Source organism: Xyrauchen texanus, chromosome 36 (genome assembly GCF_025860055.1).
Source record: "Xyrauchen texanus isolate HMW12.3.18 chromosome 36, RBS_HiC_50CHRs, whole genome shotgun sequence".
In the NCBI taxonomy this organism is placed as follows: Eukaryota; Metazoa; Chordata; class Actinopteri; order Cypriniformes; family Catostomidae; genus Xyrauchen; species Xyrauchen texanus.
The window spans coordinates 28488264-28510760 of NC_068311.1; the positions used below are offsets into that span (position 1 = coordinate 28488264).

Genomic DNA, 22497 nt, shown 5'->3' on the forward strand with positions numbered 1-22497 from the left:
ATAGAATCAATGTTCTGTAAATGTGTATTTTGTTTTTTTATTAAATGTGTTTCTTTTTTTATTCTGTGCATGTTTTTTATAACTTCCATTTTACAAGCTTGCCTTTTAAAGTCTTATAACCAAGTCTTAAAATATCTTACGGATGTTTATGAGATGACATTACCTTTGTCACTTTACTTAAAGCATACCTAATATATATTATGCATTATAACTTCTGTAGATAAAATTTGATGTTGGTCATGTTATAAGGTATCATACACTAAGATATAACTGTGAATAGGTAAGTATTATAATGTGTTATAATTGTGGTTACAATAATTGGTGAGAAGTTATAACATATTATAAGGCATATTATGAGACATTACAAATGGATTATTATGAATTTAGAATGCATTTACAAAGCATGTCAAAAATGGGCTTTATAGATAGTGTTACCGAAATGAACAGTGACCACTCACAGCACCCAAGGTTATGATAGTGGCATTTATTAAAACATTCTTTTGTTTCTCATTTAGACCCTAGAAAAGAGTTTCAAAGGGATATAGAAACCACACATCCCATTTTGTCATCTCCAAAGAGGTTTGCAGTGGTCTCTCTAAAGCCTCAGTCCCCCGATGTGTGTCTCCTGTGTGTGTGAGAGTGAGACCCTTTTTTAGGTTTCAAACTGGTAATTACAAGAGTATTATGCTATAAATTTGGTTTACATTTGTATTGTCCCCATAATTCAAATAGCTAAACAATGTTTTATTGAAAGGGTTTGTGAGGGTTAGGTTTAGGGGTAGGGGATAGAATCTGTAGTTTGTGCAGTATAAAAATCATTTTGTCTATGGAGAGTCTTCATAATGGTAGCTGCACCAACGTGTGTGTGTATGTATATGTGTGTGTGTGTGTGTGTGTGTGTGTGTGTGTGTGTGTGTGTGATGTCTTCTGTCTCTGCCCCTCCCACTTTCATTTTCCATCCCTCATTAACCGAGATGAAGCTGCTCATGGTTGTCATAGCAACGCTGTGAAGACTAAAGTCTTCCATTAGGAAACCGGCGTGTAATTGATGGGTAGATAAATTGACAGCGTAGGATTTAGAAATGAGAATAATACTTAAATTGAATTTGACATCTTGCACACTCTCTCTTTTTCTTTTTTTTTCACAAAATACGCAATAAAAGATTATGCATAATATAAACATATAAAACGAATAGATTTTCGACTCTGAAATCTAATTGGCTGAGTCACATTTCGGCATTTTGGTATACACTCACCTGTGACTGCAAAACAACAGAATTCTATATTATTGTACCATGTTTGCATTCAGTATCATCTAGAGTTCAGGTTATGAACTATATTACTTGATGAAAAAATATTACAGATTAAGATTATTATAAATACATATAATTATTTATTGAACATTAAAGCAGAATTTTATAATTTTGCTGTTATTGCCATTTTTTGTAAAAGCATCAATTATCTAACACCATTGAAAGGGATAGTTCACCCCAAAATGAGAATTCTCTTATCATGTACTCACCCTCATGGCATCCCAGATGTGTATGACTTTCTTTCTTCTGTGAACCCAAACTGAGATTTTTAGGAGAATATTTCAACTCTGTTTGTCCATATAATTCAAGTGAATGGTGAAGAGAACTTTGAAGATCTTCAGAAGCGATATAAGTGTGGGTGAGAAACAGATCAATATTTAAGTCCTTTTTCACTATAAATTCTCCTCCCTGGCCAGTAGGTGACGATATGCACGAAGAATGCAAATCGCCAAAAACAAAAGAAGTAAGTGAAAGTGGAGATTTATATTTAAAAATGCACTTAAATATGTATTTGTTTCTCACCCACACGTGTCATGTCGCTTCTGCAGACATAGATTAAACCACCAGAGTCGTGTGAATTACTTTTATGCCACCCTTGTGTGCTTTTTTGATCTTCACAGTGCTGGCCACCATTCATTTGCATTGTATAGGACCTACAGAGCTGAGATATTTTTCCAAAAATCTTTGTTTGTGTTCTACAGAAGAAAGTCAAACACATCTGGGATGGCATGAGGGTGAGTAAATGATAAGTGATTTTTCATTTTTGGGTGAACTATCCCTTTAACTGTGGTAAAATATATGAAACGCACAGTCTCTTGTGATATATTGCTTTAAAATAATGTATATGAATATATTACATCTCATTATGTGGATGGTAATGTAGTACATGTATATCCTGGATTATCGTTATTCTGACTCATCTCCCTGTAGAGTTCATATGCTGACACATCAGTGATTATTTGTAGTGTGTGTTCATTGGATGAGCAAGTCAGCAGTTACTGTTCATTGTTTTACCTCATGCTCTTATTATAACACATTCTGTAATTGTGCAGTCCTTATGCAGCAGTCAATCATTTAAGAGGAATACAGATATAATTATATACACCTTCTGGGTTTTGATTAGGTCAGAAATGATTGAATTTGTTTGGAATACCAAAGGAAATCTCTTGATTGTTTTTTTTTAATTAAAATATATATTTCCTAGTTCGTCAGAAGTCATGTGTGGCCCGTCTGGGTGGGTGTGTGGAGGGTGTGGATGCCGAACGGGAGCGTCTGATGGTAAAGAGACTGAAAGAGAGGTGTGAAGATCAGGCCAGGCAGCTGATCACCCTACAGGCCGAGCTCAGGAAGGCTTCACGATGCCTCTATGTGTTCACCATTACCACTCAACACTTCAGCCAGAAGGTAACAAACTAATATAACACCAGCACCAATGCTAAAGTCCTGTTAGCTTAATGATTATTAATCTGGGATGGTACCATATACTTCCAAGTGTGTGAATTATAATGCTGCATGCAATGATAAACGTTTTAAACAGTACTTTCAGATGTACTTTGTTCATCAAATGCTTTTCATCAAGTGATCTTCAGTTTTGTGTGATTGTAGATCACCAAAAGTTGTGTGTATATGTCCAAAAAGATATATACGTGCTCTCATCCCTAAAGCTACAGTAGTTCTTCCTACAAAAGGTTTTTCTTGGGTAAAGTCCTCTAAGTTGCAAGAGAAATGCCACAAATGGCTGTTCATGCAGTTTGATCTTAATTCTATTTGTCCTGCTATCATTACACACAAAGCACTAACTTCATCTCTGCTCATCAATTGTGGTTAAAGGGCTGTCTGTTTGGACAGACTGTTACTATATAAAGCAATAACAATGTAATGTGTCAGGTTTTACAGTATTTTATGTGCACAGTTCTGCATTTACTTTAAGTGTCATTTTTTAAATTTCCATTTAAATTTTTAAACATCTTAACTTCTTAAAAAACCCCATGAAATGCTTTGATGAATGCCTATGTATGGTGATTTTTTCCCTTATTACTTTTCATCACAATATACAGATCTGAAATGCAGGGGTGCTCGAACGTAGCTGAGCACTCGACATGTGCTCATCCATAGGTATTTAGTTTATTTTGTGATCCCAAGCACCTTTCCTAATGTTTTGTTGAATATCTTGGCTTATGAGTGGAATAGAAGCCTTAACCTACCGTATTTTCTGAAACATTAAGTCGCACCTGGACAAAATCGTGTTGTTCAGAGGAAAAAACCCACAGATAAGTCACTTCTTTGTATAAGTCGCATGGAAAGATCGGTACTAGGACCTGGAAGCAGCCGTCCGAGTCCCGACTTCCCTTCAGATGGTCAACGTCATACGTGCTTCGTTATGAGTACAGCAAATACACATCTCTATGCGTTGTAACTCTATGCTGTATACAAATAAATAATATGCCGGTTGTATTCTATTCATTCATTAATTTTTGAGACTGACTATCTGTGGATATTTCTGATTAGCAAAATTTGTTCTGCATTGAAACGTCATTTTTTGGGCATGTGAGCTTTCAACATTGGAGTTTGTAAGAACAATAATGTTGATGGGACAGAATATGTAAGATGGTTGCGTATAGTACTTTTTAAAGGCAAAATACTCTGAATTGGCAACTTTATATCTTTAACGTCTCTTTAATCAGCGATTGAGGAGGTACCATTACAAACACACAGAAACAAAAATGGGTTCACTGCAAAGCTTCTGCCAAAATGAAAGCTCAATTTAAATGGAAGAAATGTATTAAATGTATCAATACTGTATAGTTATGTAATATTCTCTGTAATACTGCTACATTGAATAATACTAATACATCAATAGTAATTGTATTATATTTAAGCAATATCTCACATATGTGATGCTCCGTTATGCGGCATTGTACTGCCAAAAAGTAAATCATTTTGGATTTTGGATTTTGCTGTGAGGTTCTATATAAAACACTTCATTTGATAAAAATAATACAAAATTATGTTATATTAATTGTCCTAATTTCATTTGATTAAAGTTTTAATAAATATTTTTATTTAGTAAAATGTTATTGGAACATAGTTGAGAACATATTTTGCAGTAGATTTGTTTATTATGCTTTTACCTGTGAAAAATACAACATATTTTGTCCTGGACATCTGAGACATAAAGTTGTTTGTTTATTGATTATTTATTGATTATTTATTTTACTCAAGCAAGTTCACAAACAAGTAAAAAATTGCTTATTTTTGAAGAAAACTGCCAAAGTTAACAGATGATATAGAGTTTGATGCTACTTAGGGCTTACAGAAGCAGTGATCAAAGCAGACATGAGACTCTTGCTTTTTTTGTCTTAGACAGATCATATTTCGCTGTGTGATTATTTTGGTAATCTTTCAAAATGTTATATTATGGCAAAATAATCATACATGATTATTTATACATCATAACCTCAGGGTTATGGGTCTCCATTGCAGAGGGTTTCAGGCCTTGTCTTGTTATGTTATGTAACATAAATGCAAAATAACTGAAATATATATATATATATATATATATATATATATATATATATATATATATATATATATATATACATACAACAGTTAGTTCCAGTCCTCGAATCTGATTGGACGAGAGACGTTCCATGAAGTCTGCCACCATCAGCACTCCAATGCTTCACTGTGTGTGTATCACTCCGCTTGTGTTTGTGCCATTCTAAACTAAAGTGTAAGAGTAGGGCAGATCTGTTAAGAGCTATGGTTTGTCTTTTATTTTATTTTATATTACATATGTTAGCCAGCAGGTGGTGGCAAAAGATCATTTTTGTGTAATATGAGCCAGTTAGGTGACTTGAAGTGAATCCGTGGCAGTTAGTGTTTACATACAACAGCTCTTCGTGATCGCTTACTACACTCACTACACTACTAAAGCTATGAAATAGCTTTAAATGGCTTCAAACGAACAACTTCAGCATTACGGCTCATCACAGCTGAGAGACACAACAGACTTATTAATTACACAATGTGTGCTGTTTAAAAGGGCGGAGGACATTGCTGTTTTATAGTGAATGACTCTTGCGCACAGGCTACTGCGAAATAGGGAGAAATACCCCCGCTTTTTTTCCACTGAGATAGCTGATATTCAGAAAGCTGACAGCACCTCTGCTTTGGAGTGGCAACAGGTGATTGCACACGCTTTATCTCTCTCTCTCTCTCTCTCTCTCTCTCTCTCTCTCTCTCTCTCTCTACACACACACACACACACACACACACACACACACACACACACACACACACACATCCTTGTTTTTCCAATAACTTGTTCGAAACAGCACAAGCCGTGATACTATTTCTGAAGTGACATTTTTGAATTACTAACGGAGGCTTGGACGCATCATTTGGTTTGTACCAGCAACTGCAGATCCTGATCGGTCGTTTAAGAAAGTAGTTCAATGCACAAATGCGTTTTTTTATGACTCAATTTTTGAACAAATTTTTTTTTATTTACTTGTTCATTGAACTGTTGTATTTAAGCAATATCACACTTTCAATCGTACAATATGGCCCTAAATCAGCACTGCTGATTCGGCCTGCGGCCGAATTACAACAGGGCTGTGATATACAGTATATATGACATATTCTAAAATGGAACCAAATTTTACTATTTTTGTATACAGGGACAGTTATTATTACACTCTGGGCCCCGCCCTGCAGAGATTAAGGGGTTAAACAGGAAGTTAGGACCCGATAGGATGCTTTGTGTGAAAATGTGTGTCCATTCCCAGTGGACACTTGTAGCAGACAATGCATGCATTCATGTAATTTAGTTTATTGATCTCTTCATCATCCACCCCTTCTTCTGCCAACGTCCTTTAGTGTGTGTGTGTGTGTGTATGTAAGAGAGAGAGAGAGAGAGAGAGAGAGAAGCTTGGGGGGTGGTCTTAAAAATTGTCTGTAGAATTGCAGTCTCACTGTACCGGTACTCATTGTTGCTGAAGTCAGGCTATGACACTCAATTCAGAGTGAGGTAAGGACATTTACTCTTTTTATGCAACACTCGTTCTTTATCCCCACTCCGCCTGTCTCTCTGTCCTGCCCTCCCTGTCTTTTCTCATTTCTATCCCTCTCAGTGTGGTGTACGTATGGTATTCCCCAGACAGGTTTTTTATGAAGCTACATCTAGCCCTAGCATGGGCCAATGTTGCTGTAATCTCTCTCTGCGTCTCCATCATACCTGCTGTTCGGACACTACGGTAAAGCAGTTGCAGCTCAGGAATAGCACATGTGCGTGTCTGAGAGTGTATTAAGCTACTTTCCTGATCTGATTTAATTGCTTATGTAAAATATGTGGTGCTTTTTGAATCAAACCTTGTTTATCTTATCCTGCAGTCATCTTTTATTAAGTTTGTTATTAGACTATCAGGAGACATGCTTTTTGGCCGAGGGAAGACACCCCACCTTGACCGTCGACACCTGATCTGATTATATAATTGTAATGTACTGATGTTTACTGGGCTCTTATTATTTTGTATAGACATTTTTATGTATTATATGTACAAAATAATATGCATATGATTTTATAAATTATTTATATACATACTGTATATTTGCATTGATTGCATATGATATGAAATATGATGCAGTGGGCTGAAAGCATTAAAGACATTAAACACAATTTTTGTTCTGCTTGCCTCTGCAAAACTAGGGTGTTCTGGGTGGTTGGCAAGGTGTTGCTAGGTGGTTGCTAGGGTGTTCTGGATGGTTGCTTGTTTGTTGCCAAGGTGTTGATATGCAGTTTCTAAAGTGTTCTGAGTATTTGTTAGCTTATGGCTATGTGGTTGATAGTGTGTTGCAAGGTGGTTGCCAGGGTGTTCTGGATGGTAGCTAGGTGGTTGCTAGGATGTTCTGGATGGTAGCTAGGGTGTTTTTGCTTGATTATTGCCAGGGTGTTGCTATGCAGTTGCTAAACTGTTCTGAGTGGATATTAGCATGTAGCTATGTGGTTGCTAAGGTGTTCTGGATGCTTGCTAGGGTGTTACAAGGTGGTTGCATGGACGTTGCTATGCAGTTGCCAAAGAGTTCTGAGTGTTTGTAAGCTTGTGGCTATGTGCTTGCTAGGGTGTTCTGGATGGTAGCTAGGGTGTTGCTTGGTGGATTGCTAAGGTGTTCTGTAGGGATGCCCCTGATCAAAGATTTTCTAGTAGTGGACTAGTAGTTGTTAGTTTAAGCCACCAGTCGACTAGTTGTCGCACGTTTATGATATTAATTTAATTACTTATAGCAAGGAGACTGTCTGAACATTTTGTTAATTTATAGAGAGAAATGCACATTAGGGTTGTGCCGACAGACGATGATCTCGGGGATCGACAATGGTCAGATTGATCACCAATAGCTGATGCCTTTGACAATGTCAAGACGATATTTGTCTCGTTTCCCCATAAATGTATTAAATTATTATTACTATTATTAGGCTATTATTATCATCAAATTAATATTACAAATAATTTGCCCGTAGACGCACAGACACACGCTTGAAGAAACATACTTTATTATATTATTAAGAACAGATGACAGAAAAGCCGTCTATGCGCATGTCTGACATGCTGTTTGTACGGAAGCATGCAGTCTCGTAGAACACACGCATGTAAAGGGTTATCTTTCTTTAATTTTGTACTCTGAATTTTTTTTGCAAGAACAGTATCGTCTATGAGTGCTGCAAATGACCTCAGACATCTTGAGATCAGTTCGCTTTATTTTCACAGAGCATCTGCAGCCTATACATCTGTGGTTAAAACATAAAATAATACAAAAACACGTTAACCCTGAACCGTGATTTATAATTCAGTGATTATTATCATCATTATAATTATTATGTTTACATTTAGAATTGTTTTTGTGTCTTCATTTGTGTAAGTAATTTTCTGCCTGTATGTTTAGACGGATACTTGCCTGACGGAAAATGGAAAGGTGGTTACTTTATATATATATATATATATATATATAAGGGCGCTGCTTTGCATGATTGCTAAATGAAATGAGTGGTTGTTACCATATTGCTCTGGGTGGTTGCTAGGTGGTTGTTAAGGTGTTCTGGGTGGTTGCCAGGGCATTGATATGTGTTTGCTAAAGTGTTTTGAGTGGTTATTAGCAAGTTTCTATGTGGTCGCTAGGTTGTTCTGGGTGGTTCTTATGCTGTTGCTAGGTGGTTGCCAGTGCATTGCTATGTGGTTTCTAAAGTGTTCTGAGTGGTTATTATCACGTTGCTATGTGGTCGCTAGAGTGTTCTTGTTAATTGCTAGGTGGTTGCTAGGGTGTTATGGGTGGTTGCCAGAGCATTGCTGGTTGCCATATAACTACTGCCCCAAGTAAAAACCTCCTTTATAATCTGTATAATATGGCTGGGGTTCCTGATTCAAGTCTTAGCTTTTTTTTTTTTTTTTTTTTTTATATTGTCCTAGTTTGATTGCTTAGTTGTCTGAGGCACAAATGGTGTGGAATGAGTTATGCAGCAAAGTGTAATACATCGCTTAATACTTAATACTTAGTGATGCTTGTCTTAATAAGTGCTACCAATAATAAATTCCATTGATATGTCTGTGTTGTTCATGTTCATTTTGTGTTAGGTGGGGACAGAGTCCTTAAGACCATCCTGTTCTCACTAATTTAGACCTTCCATATCAGGAAATGAAAGCAGGTTACCGTGGTGAGGAACACGGATTTGTATTCATGAAAAGACTCTGCAGGGATCTGCGAGATATGTTGCGTGCTGGAGGAAAATCTTATTGGGTGAGCGCTGTTAAAGGGACTTGATTAGGTCAGTGCATTGATTAGGTCATGGGGTCTTTACCCTGCCATTTGTTTACTTAGAGGAGATGTTGAAAAGTAAGATGGAAAAATAAAGTTAATCTAGCAGCATCTATTTAAGCAATGAGGTAAAGCAGATATTGTGAGCCTTTTGTATCTTTTTTGTTAACTTTTTAATTACATTTTATTAAACATTTATCAAATGTATTGTTTTTTTATTATAGCTTTTTAATTTGTTAATTAGGAATATTTCAGTGGACACACTAACAAAAGGGTGCAGTGGTACTGTCATGTTTATTTGTTCATGGTACCAATGTAGCACCATAATATTCTTTGAAGTACCTTGTTGCATGTAAATACCATGGTATATGAATATGGTAATCATTCAGTACCATGGTAAATATTAGCATACCACAGTATTACCATCTGATACTATCACTGTACTATGGTACAGTATGTTCATGTAAGGGTAATGTCTGTATCTTTAATAGGTGTTTTTGGTCAACAGATGGTGCAGTCAAGTCTGTGCCATTTGAAGCTGAACGAGTGTGGCATAAAATGCAGCTATTCTAAAATGCTGACTCATGCTGTAGTGCTTAAAGGGATAGTTCACCCAAAAATACAAATCCTCTCATCATTTACTTACCCTTATGCCATCCTAGATGTGTATAACTTTCTTTCATCTGTTGAACACAAACAAAGATTTTTAGAGGAATATCTCAGCTCTGTAGATCCAAACAATGCATGACAGGTGGCCAAAACTTTGAAGGTCCAAAAAGCAGCATAAAAGTAATCCATTCAACTCCAGTGGTGAAATCTATTTCTTCAAAAGTGCTGTGATAAATGTGGGTGAGAAACAGATCAATATTTAAGTCCTTTTTTACTATACATTCTCCTCCCTGCCCAGTAGGTGGTGATATGCATGAAGAATGTGAATCTCCTAAAACAAAAAGTAGAATGTGAAAGTGAAAGTGGAGATTAATAATAAAATAATAAAATATATAAATATTGATCTGTTGGATTAACCACTGGAGTCTTATTATGCTGCTTTTATATGCTATTTGGACCTTCAAAGTTCTGGCCACCATTTACTTGCATTGTAAGGACCTACATAGCTGAGATATATATATTTTTTAATCTTTGTTTCCTGTTCTGCAGAAGAAAGAACGTCATATACATCTGGGATGTCATGAGGGTGAGTAAATGATGAGAGAATTTTCATTTTTGGGTGAACTATCCCTTTAAAAACAATATAAATCACTTCACAGCCATCTCTTTGTGTTACAGTCATCACAATGCTGTCTAAACATGTGGTTATAAATGTGTTTAATTATGTCACTGTGGTGTAGATGTGTGTTTTTGTAACTGATGGAGATATTCCAGTTGTACTATAACTTGTGTAGATCAAGATGTGTCATTTAGGTTGAAAGGAGCTGGCTTTTTTGAGAGTATCACAAGCTAAAGTTAAGAAACATGTCATTTAACAATAAAACTATAATAGTTCCAGTCCTGGATGCTGATTAGTCTATACAGCGTTACCACCTTTATAAAATACAAAATAAAACTGTATATCTGTGATGCAAAATTTTTGTTGCATAGCAATGTTTTGCCATGTCAGGGGCTTTATTTATTTATTCAGCTGAAGTATTTTGAATGTTAAAATAATTTGAAAGATTAAATCAAGTTTTACCATAAATGTGCTTCCTAAATATTTTTATTATGTGGTTTTAAAAAACGGTTTCATTAAAGCAATAATGCACTTGTGTGTATATATATATATATATATATACACATTTATTTTTGTGGTAATTAACATTATGTTACAAATGTTGTCAATTGAGCTTAACTTGTTATGAGCCTGGAATATTCCTTTAAATTCATTTCACATAGTTCTACAAATTTCCCCCTACACATTTGTGAAATAAATTAATAACACATGTATGTCTCTGTGTGTGTGTTTTAGAGCGAGAGTGGAGCTGTGAAGGAGAGGGAGTTGTCCCTGCAGTTAGCCAGGATCAGGGATGAAGTGGGTAAGTCTCTGACACAGTCTCTGCATACTCAGAAATGGTAGCATGAGGTCAAGCACTCACACAAATAAAAATAGCTATATAGACACTCTCAGATTACATATACTGTATTTGTGAACCACATTTCCCTATTTTCCTCCATACATTGTAAATCTAAATTACATTTTTCTTATTAGTGGTGTTTGCAAAGGCACCACTACTCGTATTGTTCATAAATAACGATATATATGCATATAATAAAACAGTAACACCCCAACAACCACAGATTAACATAATAAAAACCACTCAAAACACTGTAGCAACTGCATAACAATGGAAAAAAAAAATCTTTAGTGGTCAGTGTTCAGCGGTGGGAGCGTCTGCAGGGTGAGAAGGTCCAGCTGGAGCATAATTTTGAGTGGGAGCTGAGAGGACTCAAAGAGCAGCAACAGAAGGAGCTCAAGGCTCTGCAGGAGAGACTGGTTGAGGAGCAACACTCTGAGATACAGCGACTCCAGCAACAGCAGCGCAACCACCTGGAGCAGCTCCGCTCCCAGCACCAGGAACAGGTCAGAGAAGAGACAGTGACATGGTGTGAAGACACTGAGATTATCAGAGATACATTACACACAGGAATGCAGACTATGAAGACAAATTTAAAGGAAAAGTTCACCCAAAAATTTAAATGATCTCATTTATTCACCCCCATGCCATACCAGATGTTCTTTCTTCTGCTGAACAGAATCAAAGATTTTTAGAAGAATATCACAGCTCTGTAGGTCCATACAATGCAAGTGAATGATGGCAAGAAACTGCAAAAAGGGCAGCATAAAAGTAATCCATAAGACTCCATTGGTTAAATCCATGTCTTCAAAAGCGATAAGTTAGGTGTGGGTGAGAAACAGATCAATATTAAAATATTTGAAATGTCACAATCTTCCTCCTGTGTTTTTGGCGATTCACTTTTTTTTTTTTTTTTGCATATCGCCACCTACTGGGCTTTTGTGCTAATATGATTTATGTATTCTTTTCCTTTCCTGTATTCCTACCTTTTATTTCTTTCTCCAGCCTGCCCAGTAGGTGGTGATATGCACAAGGAATAAGAATTGCCATAAAACAGAATAAGAAGAAAAACTCGGTCCTCTTGTGAATGCGCATGCAAGGGCTGATCAAAGTGGTGATTCATAGTAAAAAAAGGATTGATTGATTTGTTTCTCCCCCAAACCTATCATATCATGATATAGATTAAACCACTGGAGTCGTATTACTTTTATGCTGCCTTCATGTGCTTTTTAGAGTTTCAAAGTTCTAGCCACTATTCATTTTCTTAAAATCTGTCTTTGCTTTCAGCAGAATAAAGAAAGTCATTTACATCTGGGATGGCAAGGGTGAGTAAATGTTGAGAGAATTATAACTTTTTGGGTGAACTATTCCTTTAAAGGGTTAGTTCACCCAAAAATGAAAATTATCCCATAATTTACTCACCCAATTATAAAGCTTAAAAGAGCTAGGATATTTTTTCCTAGCTCTTTCCTAGGATGGCTAGGTGTAAATGACTTTCTTCTTTCAGCCAAACACAATTGGAGTTATATAAAAAAAAATCCTAGCTCTTTTAAGCTTTATAATGGGAGTGAATGGTACCTTAGATTTTGAAGCCCAAAAAAGTGCATCCATCCATCAAAAAAGTAATCCATACGGCTCCAAGGGGTTAATAAAGGCCTTCTGAATCGAAAAGATGCATTTTTGTAAGAAAAATATTCATATATATAACTTTATAAACTATAATCACTGTCTTCCGGTAACGGCCGTCCACACGTTCACAAGAGAGTCGAGTTCCGGCATATGACGTAGGTGTAGCGTAAGCTCCAGTGAGAAGTGACAAACACGGAAGTGCGCGATGTTTACAGCAAAGGAAAACGGTGAAAAGAAGTGAGTTGTTTTAGCTATACTGTAGATTTTTATTAGTCTTAAAATGGTGCGTTCGTGCATCTATCCAGTCATTCCAATCGTCCATTTATGGCAGCAAACACTCTTAGCCTCTGTTGGCATTACCTCGCATTTCTTGCATGAGCATCACCACATCTCCTGTACTCTCTGTCTACCAGATTCTTTTGTTTGTGCTGCTGCTGCAGCTTCCTCCATCTCCCGGAGTTCCTGGTCGGTGTACTTCAGTTCAAACAAATAGAGCTGGGCAAAAAACTCAATCTCCTCTTCTCTTATTGAAATCCTCTGACATTATTCTATAAAAATCCTCAATGTTGTCTTCTAATTTGTGACCAGCGTTTTATTTTGCTCTTTCCTCTGCGCTTCTGTTCGTCACTTCTCACCGTGACACCTACGTCATGCGCTGGAACTCGACTCTCTTGTGAATGCACGAACGGCCGATACCGGAAGCCAGTGATTATAGTTTATAAATGTATAAATATGGATATTTTTCTTACAAAAACGCATCGCTTCGCTTCAGAAGACCTTTATTAACCCACTGGAGCCGTATGGATTACTTCTGTGATGGATGTGCTTTTTTGGGCTTCAAAATCTAAGGTACCATTCACTCCCATTATAAAGCATGGAAGAGCCAGGATATTTTTTATTATAACTCCAATTGTGTTTGGCTGAAAGAAGAAAGTCATATACACCTAGGATGGCTTGAGAAATTTTTGGGTGAACTAACGCTTTAATACCAAGTGTAAATTAAAAGTGCCACGCACACTACACTTTGGCTTGTACTTGTGTTTAGTGCAAGCATTACTGTAGGAGGTTTGGTCACAATTTATATTAAGTGGCCGTAACTACTATGTACTAACATTAAATACATACAAGATTATTTATTTACTGTGTAACTACATGTTGATTAGCAAAATGCCCACATTTGCTGCTACTGAGGTTGAGGTGTGGGTTGGGTTAGGAGTAAGGCTGGGGTTAGGGTTAGAATAAGAGGTTAGAGTAATTATTATTATTAAACTTTATTTAACCAAGAAGTCCCTTGAGATTAAATCTTTTTTCGAGGGAGACCTCGCCAAGAAAGCACATCAAATAAGGTAAAAAAGTTATAAGATCAACACAACAAAAACAGACATAAGACAAATATAAGACACATTAATGAAAACAATGGACTACAATTACAGAATCCAGCGTATGCATTGCAATTGCACTCTTCAGTCATACAATTTTTTATCAAAGATTTGAATTCACCCAAGGTAACAAAGTGATTTAGATGTAACGTGTTCTGGACGGAATTCCATGACCAAAGGGCAAAATAAGAAAACGCTGTTTTACCAAGATCAGAGCAAATCCTGGGTACCTTGTAGAGTAGCCATCTAAAGGAGTGAGAATCATAACAGCTATTGATGAGTGACAAATAAGGAGGTAGTTTTCCCTGTATGGCTTTATAAATAAAAAAAAAAACAGTGATGCTGTCTCCTTAAGCTTAATGAAGGCCAAGACACCATGATGACACAATGACGTGTACTAGACAATGAATTGCTTATAAAACGAAGAGAACATTGATACATAGTGTCTAGACGGTGAAGTATAGGGAAGCAGCATGCATGTAAATAATATCTCCATAATCTAGAACACTTAAGAATGTAGCCTATACAAGCTTTTTCCTAACTGTTACATTAAGGCAGGCCCTATTTCGATAATAAAAACCCAGCCTAACCTTCAGCTTCTTCACTAGGTCTTCAGTATGTACCATAAAAGAGAGTCCATCCAAATACCCAAGTACTTATAAGATGATACTTTTGCAATTGAGTCCCCTCCTGAAGATTAAATGCCAACAAGAGTGGGCTCTAGAAAAGATAATAAATGTGTTTTTCTTAGCATTAAGTACCAGCTTAAGATTGTACAATGAGACATGTAGCTTTTGAAAAGCAAGCTGAAGATCAACAACAGCCTGGTTCAGAGAAGAGGCAACTGAGTAGACTATCGTATTGTCTGCATTAAGATGCACTTTAGCTGTAGACATGTTTAGCCAATGTTGATTATAGCTGCAAATATGGTACTATGACCTGATCTAAAACCAGACTGTCTTTCACTTATAATATTATTGTTAGCCAAGAATTGTTTCAATTGAGAGTTTACTTGATATTCTAGAATCGTGGCAAGAGAGTTTTTGGGTAAGGGTCGGGTTATTGGTAAAGTAAACAGTGTAACTACAGCATGTATGGGGCAGCTGTGGCTCTGGTGGTAGAGCAGGTCGGCTGCTAATCGCAGGGTTGGCGGTTCGATTCCCGGCCCACACCACTCCACATGCCGAAGTGTCCTTGGGCAAGACACTGAACCCCAAGTTGCTCCCAATGGCAGGCTAGCGCCTTGCATGGCAGCTCTGCTGCCATTGGTGTATGAGTGTGTGTGTGAATGGGTGATTGGGACACAGTTTAAAGCGCTTTGGTAACCTCTAAGGTTAAAAAAATATATATAAGTGCATACCATTTACCGTGCAGACCATGAACATAATTAGTACATTGTATCAAAAGGTTAAGTACATAGTAGTTAAGGCAACCTAATATAAAATGGGTCCAGAGGTTTAGTTAATCAGTGAAAGTGTTTTGTTTTTGGAAATTCACAGTTTAAGACAAACTCTGATAATCTGACAGCTGTTGTTTGATGTTAGATTGAGGAGATGAGTGAGATTCACGAGACAGCCCTGATAGAGATGGAAGAGACTCACTGTGCCACTCTGGCCACTCTACAGGAAGAACACACCAGAACCATCAAGAGTGAGTCCTGCTTTCAGACAATTACAACAGCTTTATTTTATTACCTTTATTAAATGGCAATTGATGGCCAACATAAACTAGCTGTTTTTTAAATGAAGGTATGAACCATCAATAAACACTTAACATAATGTGATCCATGCAAACTTTCCATTGCATAAAAATTTGCCAAAAGGCCAAAAAAGAAATCAAATAATAGGGTGAACCTCACAAAAGCATGTCCAGGTGAGACAACAAATAAGAAACAATTTTGCATAAAGAAAATTAAGCCTAGAATTTGTTTTCATTTTTTATTTTTTTTAGAAAGGTTTAGAATTACTTCCGTGGAACACTAAAGGAGATGTTAGGCAGAATGTCAGCCTTAGTCACCAACACATGTGGATGAGTAAATGATGACACAATTTACATTTTTCATTGTGTGAACTATCCCTTTAAGCACATTTTTCCTCCTGAAACTGATATGCATTCTGAAGTTTTGAGTCTTTTTTATATTCCCATTATTCTTTTTTTATTCATTCATTTTTAGTTCAAGAGTTCACATGTCCAACTAGTCCTCCAACTAGTCCTCCAACTAGTCCTCCAACTAGTCCTTGAAGTAGGGATAGTAAACAGATTGTTAGGGTACACATATTTGGCTTGCTGTCTGTAAAGTAGGAGCTTGAGTCTAAAGCTTGGCTCAAGCTTTTAAGTTCCCTCCTGGACTACTTAATTTAAGTTAATATTAATAATGACAAGCAAAATTGAGGAGGAGTTGGGGTGGTTGAGGAATGCTGGAAAAATTGTTATGAGTGAGTAAAGCAGCTGCTTATATGTGCTTGCATTATGATTGGCAGGACTAACTTGACAAGCTCCCACCAAACTTTCATTTAGAACTTGTTTAAATCAACATAAATTAAATGTAGTACAACAAAAACTACCATGATGTAGAAATATAATTAAAATAATACCTTTGAAATGCAGTAATGAGAATTATATTTTTTTTACATTGCGGTAATGAGAATTGGCAATTGAATGTGCTTAACTGTCATGAAATGTCATCACAATGGAAATTATTTTCTTCTTTTGATTTTGGGTGAAAGACATTATATGGCCAAAAGTATGTGGACACCCCCTTCTACTAGTCTGGTTACTTTATTATTTCCAGTGAAGTCAAATCATAATGCTACTCCATACATTGGCATTCTAGGGGATTGTGTGCTTCCAACTTTGTGGCAACAGATTTGGGAGATCCCTTTTCTATTTCAGCATGACAATACGAGGTCCATATAAACATGGTTCACTGTGTCTGGTGTAAAAGAACTTGGCTGGCCTGCACAAAGCCCAGACCTGAACTCTATTAAACATATTTGGGGTGAATTGGAACGCCAATTGTGAGCCAGGCCCCATATCTTAATAAATCTCAGGGTGTAAATAAAGGTTTTAAAAACTTTTGTTTTGTTCCCAACCATGTCAACTGTAACTGAGTAAAATGTTGTGTTGATATGACAATGCAATTAAACATTATAGCAGGCATGAGTAACAAGATCCCATTCAGTTCCATTCTGTGTCATTTGAGCCATCATTGAGTCTGTGTCATGTATTTGGCGCTATGTCCTGATGGTCATGTGTAATTACAGTGAACGATCCTCTCTGGCCATATTTGGATGACTTCCACCTCTAAATCCTAATATGACTGGTTTAGCATTTCATAACGCTGGACAACATACTACATTATTTCTGATGAAGTCATCTGATCCAGGAAAGCTAACGTGTTTTTAGTCAGATAGCTCATTATCTGCTGTGTGCACATCATGTGTATTATCTAATGATCTATGCATCTGATTATATTTATGTGGGCTCGTTTTAAAGATAATCACCTCCTCTAAGTAATGGTATGTGATATTTTATGTTCCATTTATATTCCTTGAAGATATTTGCAAACACGCAACATAGAAGCAACACCTGTTTACATATGACATGTATGTCAAAGACATATACTTAGCTATTACTCTATATATTTTTGTCTGTGAGTAAAACAAATAGGCAGGTTGTATTAACTCTGAGAGCTTTCCAACGTTGTATGACATATAGCAATTTGATCAGTTTGATGTTTTTACCGATTACAATAAAATGAGCAGTGTAAAATGATTTATAATGATCAAAACGGAACATTGCTGTCTGCAAATTTCAAAACAGTTGTTCAGTTTGGGTCATAATGCCTAATGCATTGTAAAGTACAGCTTAAAGTCAATACTTATTTTGTTTGGAGTTATTAATATGGCGGGCCCATCCGAGCTTAAAGGGTTAATTAAATGTTTATCAAGCACATATGATGTCCTGAAACATTTGGCCACATAGTGTATGACCCTGAAATGTTCTTGACTGCTCTTTCACTCAACTCATCTGAATCCAATCTGGTTGTTGTTTCTTCATCTATGTGTTCATAACAACGTGATTGTTGTTTTGATAGATTTGAAGATGGCACATGAGCAGCAGAAGAAATCCATGGAGGAGGAATTTGAGAAGCTCAGACTCGCACTGCAGGTTTGTTGTCACTTTTGAGCCCAAAAATGCACAATTTCGCCTTATCTCTATATGGCAGCTGGTGAATCGGTGTGTTTGCGTGCTGTGTTCAGGATCAGGTGGACACTCTGACATTTCAGAACCGCTCTCTGCGAGACCGGGCCAAGCGTTTTGAAGAAGCCCTACGTAGAAGCACAGATGAGCAGATTGTGGTATGGTTCCTGCTGTCAGCTCAATTGGTGTTTGGTTGGTGAGAATAAAGGGGTCTTAACAAAGCAAATCAGGATTTCCCTTGCTCTTTTGAATTAAAAGACTTTCATGTGCTATTTATAAATACTCTAACTTTCAAACGCTCCCTGTCCAGTTCTGCCAGACTATTTACAGAAATTAAGCTGCAAAAATGTCACAATCAGAAATTTCCATTATGATATCACTGTATACTTAAAGGGATAGTTTACCCAAATGATAACTTCGTTCCATGGAAGAAAGAAAGTCATGCAGGTTTGGAATAATGATGGGTGAATACATGATGACAACATTTTCATTTTTGGGTGAACTATCCCTTTAACATTTTTATGATGAATTTTCATATTTTATATTCTTTTAAAGGTACATTAAGTGTCTAAAATGCAGTAGCAAAACAGCCTGTTTAATTCTAAGGTTCAGAAAGAGGGTGAAAATGTATCATAAATGATATAACAAAATTATGAATCATTTTGGTGCAAGGACTTTGACTATCTTTAAAAGTGGACTTCTGGGAAAAAGACTAAAATGTATGATAATAAAAAAGTATATGATACAGCCTTTAAAATGTTTGCTTGTTCATGAAATGCTCTTTTTTTATATAGTTTTATTGTCTTCCTTGATGTCCACTCTTAATGTTAGTAATGTGTTTTTTCATTAAAACAGTCAGAGTTTAGTTATAAATTATCATTTCCCACCCTGTCTCTGGCCCTCTGTCTGAAACACTAGCTTTTGACATAAGCACCTCCTTAAAACTTCAGTGTAAATGGATGTGAGGTTCATGTCAAAAGCAATAGAACCCATTATAATCAATGATGCTGTCTAACATGGATGCGTCCATTGCAGCACGTCACATTGTGCGTCCAGTAAACAGATGTCTCGAAATTTTGTTTCAGCGCGCCCGGTGTAGACAGCCTCAAGCTGTTGTGTCAGGATGTTAGCACCATAAACTATCAAACAGTCATGATATTTGAAATATTCATGAATGAAATGTTTTACTTAAGTTTTTGATTGGGTCCAAGTGTTTTTTTAACTGCCATATCCTTCAATAACAGTTCTTTGCTCAACTTGAATTGTTTTATGACTGTTCACAAGCAATCCACATTGATATGAGCCGAAAAAACATGCAATCCACACTGAATTACACTGAAGACATATCCATTTTCCAGTATCATCCTGCACTGAAGTGCACATTGCCAGAAATGCAATTAAACAGCCAAAGACATCCATCCAGTGCATGTTTACATACACTAACAATTAAAAATATTGCAAATGGCGAAAGAACGCGTCCATTACGTCTGTGCTCAAAACAGCAAGAGGCAGCAGCTGAATGACAGAGAGTGGATTCTCCTCTTCAGAGTTATAACTTGACACAGCATCTTTTAAAAGCGGCCTGAGATATGGATCAAGTGGTCAAAGATGTCTGTCTGTGCATGTTTAAATACAAAAATCATTTAAAATAGTCCAGATGGGTCCCCTTTGGTGCTAGGAATTGTTTGTCCTTCTCTTTAGGTTTACGAACTGAAGCACCAGTGGGCGGGGCCAAGTAGACGTTAATGTTTTTGGGCTGTTGAGGTGGTCATGAATTATGTACCCCAATTAGTGTAGGGTTGTCACGGAAGTAGAGAACGAGGCGTTTTTGCAGCTTTGTTTCAATAAATGCTATAGTTGCACTGGGGAATAAGTTTTGAGTTCTGACATTTACAATATGTTTTTATTGTAGAAAGACCACTTATATGTCAAAATATCAAGTAAAAATTGTATTCCTCAGGACATGACCCCTTTAAAAGGTGATATACTGTTGATCACAGTCTCTATTTGTTCAGCTCATTGTGTAAGTTCCATTTTCGATGTGTAGAAGTTTGCATCTGCAATTTTTCTGTGTACAGGATGCCCTCGCCCCATATCAGCATATCGAGGAGGACCTGAAGAGTCTGAAAGAGGTTCTGGAGATGAAGAACCAGCAGATTCATGAACAGGAGCTCAAGATCTCAGAGCTGGAGAAAATGGTCAGTTCCAAAATAGAATGAAAGAGAATAACGGATTAAAGGCAGCTTTAAAGGTGCATTTAGTTTTAAAAAAAAAGGTTTATAAATTTTTATTGCTGATTAAGTGGTTTTGAATACTTGAACTTATACTGATACCTATCAGTGTGGATGCAATGTCGCACTAAAGTTTTCAGTTACCAAATGTCTCACCCATGTTTATATTAGTCCGTTCGAGAAAGTGTCCGATAATTGGGGTGTTACTGAGATAAAGTCGTTTTCGCTGGTCATATGATCTGAACATATCAACCTACCGAGTGTAAAATAAAATATAATTTTAAATACATTAGTCGAAGTACTACAAATTTTCTTTAATGATGAAAATGTATCAGTGCACCTTTAAGTAGAGCATTTCGTGATTTGTTGAATGTTGTATTTTTTTGCGCAGGCCCAAAAGAATGTTCTGTTGGAGGAGCGTATTCAGGTGTTACAACAACAAAATGAAGACCTCAAGGACAGGATTGACCGCAACCTTGCCATGTCCAGGTCTTTATACAACATTTCTAATTTATGATCTGTAGGTACTGTATAATAGTATATCTACTGCAAGTAGGCTTTCATGCAAGACTGAACTGTAACAAAGCTTTGAGTGTTGCTATGACATATTGAAAGTAAAACTATGCACAGTTCCGGAGCTCTCATTTGCATTCATGACAATATGCAAATTTGCAAAAAGACATGTTATCTAAAGCAACTCATGGAGCATTCAAGGTATACATTTTATCAGTTTGTGTGTTCCCTGGGAATGAAACCTTATGTATTTATAGAACATTGAACTTCATCTGAGCCAGTTCACTCCACACTGAGCTAGTGTAGTCACATGCGAGGATTTGGTGAGATTGGATATTAGTTGGACTAGGCTATTCTGGATCAGCTGCTAAGATTTGAAAAAGATGTTAAAGCCAGAGAAGTGATGACTGAGTGATTTAGTGTAAAGAGAACGAAAGTGGACCGAGTACTGATCCCTGGGGGACACCACTGGATACGTATTTATTTACATTTAATATATGTTTAATGCATGTTTAAACTGTTAAAATGTAAACTAATATTGACATTGAATATATCATTTGAAAGATCTGTGTCTCAAGATTGTATTTTAGTGATTTTAAGTGATTTTAACTATTGCAAAGTTGCAACAATAATATTTTATTAAACGTGTCAAGAGTGAAAATCAAAACACGGAAAATGAAACTGGAAGTTCTTACCTTTATTGTCTTCCAGCCAAACACAGATGAAAATAATCCTCCAAACTTTGGTATAGAGTTTTACTTTGAGTATGTCATTGGGTTTGTAATTTTCAAGCTCATGCACAAAAAGAGGCTGGATATGTCCGCGTTTAATGTTAATCTTAGAGTTTTGCATAAAAAAAAAATCATAATTTAGTTTTACGTTGGCTACTGTTTTCTAGACTTCTGTATGTTATTTACCTCTGTTAAGATTGGTCAATTGCTGGATACCAGCAAGTGTTGTTCATAGTACAAACCTATTGATTTCAAAAGAGCAAGGAAATGCATATACAGCTGAATGCTAAGCAGTTGATATCTACTTTACCAGGCAACTGTCGGAGGAAAATGCCAACCTGCAGGTGTACGTGGAGAAAGAGAGCAACGAGAAGAAACGACTGAGTCGCACCAATGAAGAGCTCATGTGGCGGCTTCAAACTGGCGAGTCTCCAACCCAGTCACCACTTCATCGGCCATCATCAAGTCCCGCATCACCCTCCCGAGTACAGCCCTTTCCTAGATGAGTCCCCAATTCTCTGTCTGTCTTACTCTGTCTTTCACACTCTATTTCTCAAACACTATTAATTTACTTTCGGTTCTGTATCTGTAACTTATATTTCCCTTCATGTGGATTCTCA

The 22497-nt window shown here is 36.7% G+C and overlaps 1 protein-coding gene across 3 annotated transcripts in view; it reads left to right on the forward strand.

Annotated features, from left to right (window-relative positions):
* Positions 1-22497, forward strand: part of LOC127629558 (microtubule-associated tumor suppressor candidate 2-like) — a 30607-nt gene that overhangs the window by 3674 nt on the left and 4436 nt on the right. For 2 of the 3 annotated variants that reach the window (XR_007968774.1, XR_007968775.1), the window contains exons 2-10: positions 2518-2717; positions 11086-11152; positions 11483-11697; positions 15744-15849; positions 18296-18369; positions 18462-18560; positions 20481-20600; positions 21025-21122; positions 22191-22379. Coding sequence is in view for 1 of the 3 variants with exons in the window: in XM_052106649.1 (XP_051962609.1) it covers positions 2589-2717; positions 11086-11152; positions 11483-11697; positions 15744-15849; positions 18296-18369; positions 18462-18560; positions 20481-20600; positions 21025-21122; positions 22191-22362 (1080 nt within the window). In the remaining 2 variants the exon portion in view is untranslated. The remainder of the gene's footprint in view (positions 1-2517; positions 2718-11085; positions 11153-11482; positions 11698-15743; positions 15850-18295; positions 18370-18461; positions 18561-20480; positions 20601-21024; positions 21123-22190; positions 22380-22497) is intronic. The other variant, XM_052106649.1, reaches the window with a different exon arrangement.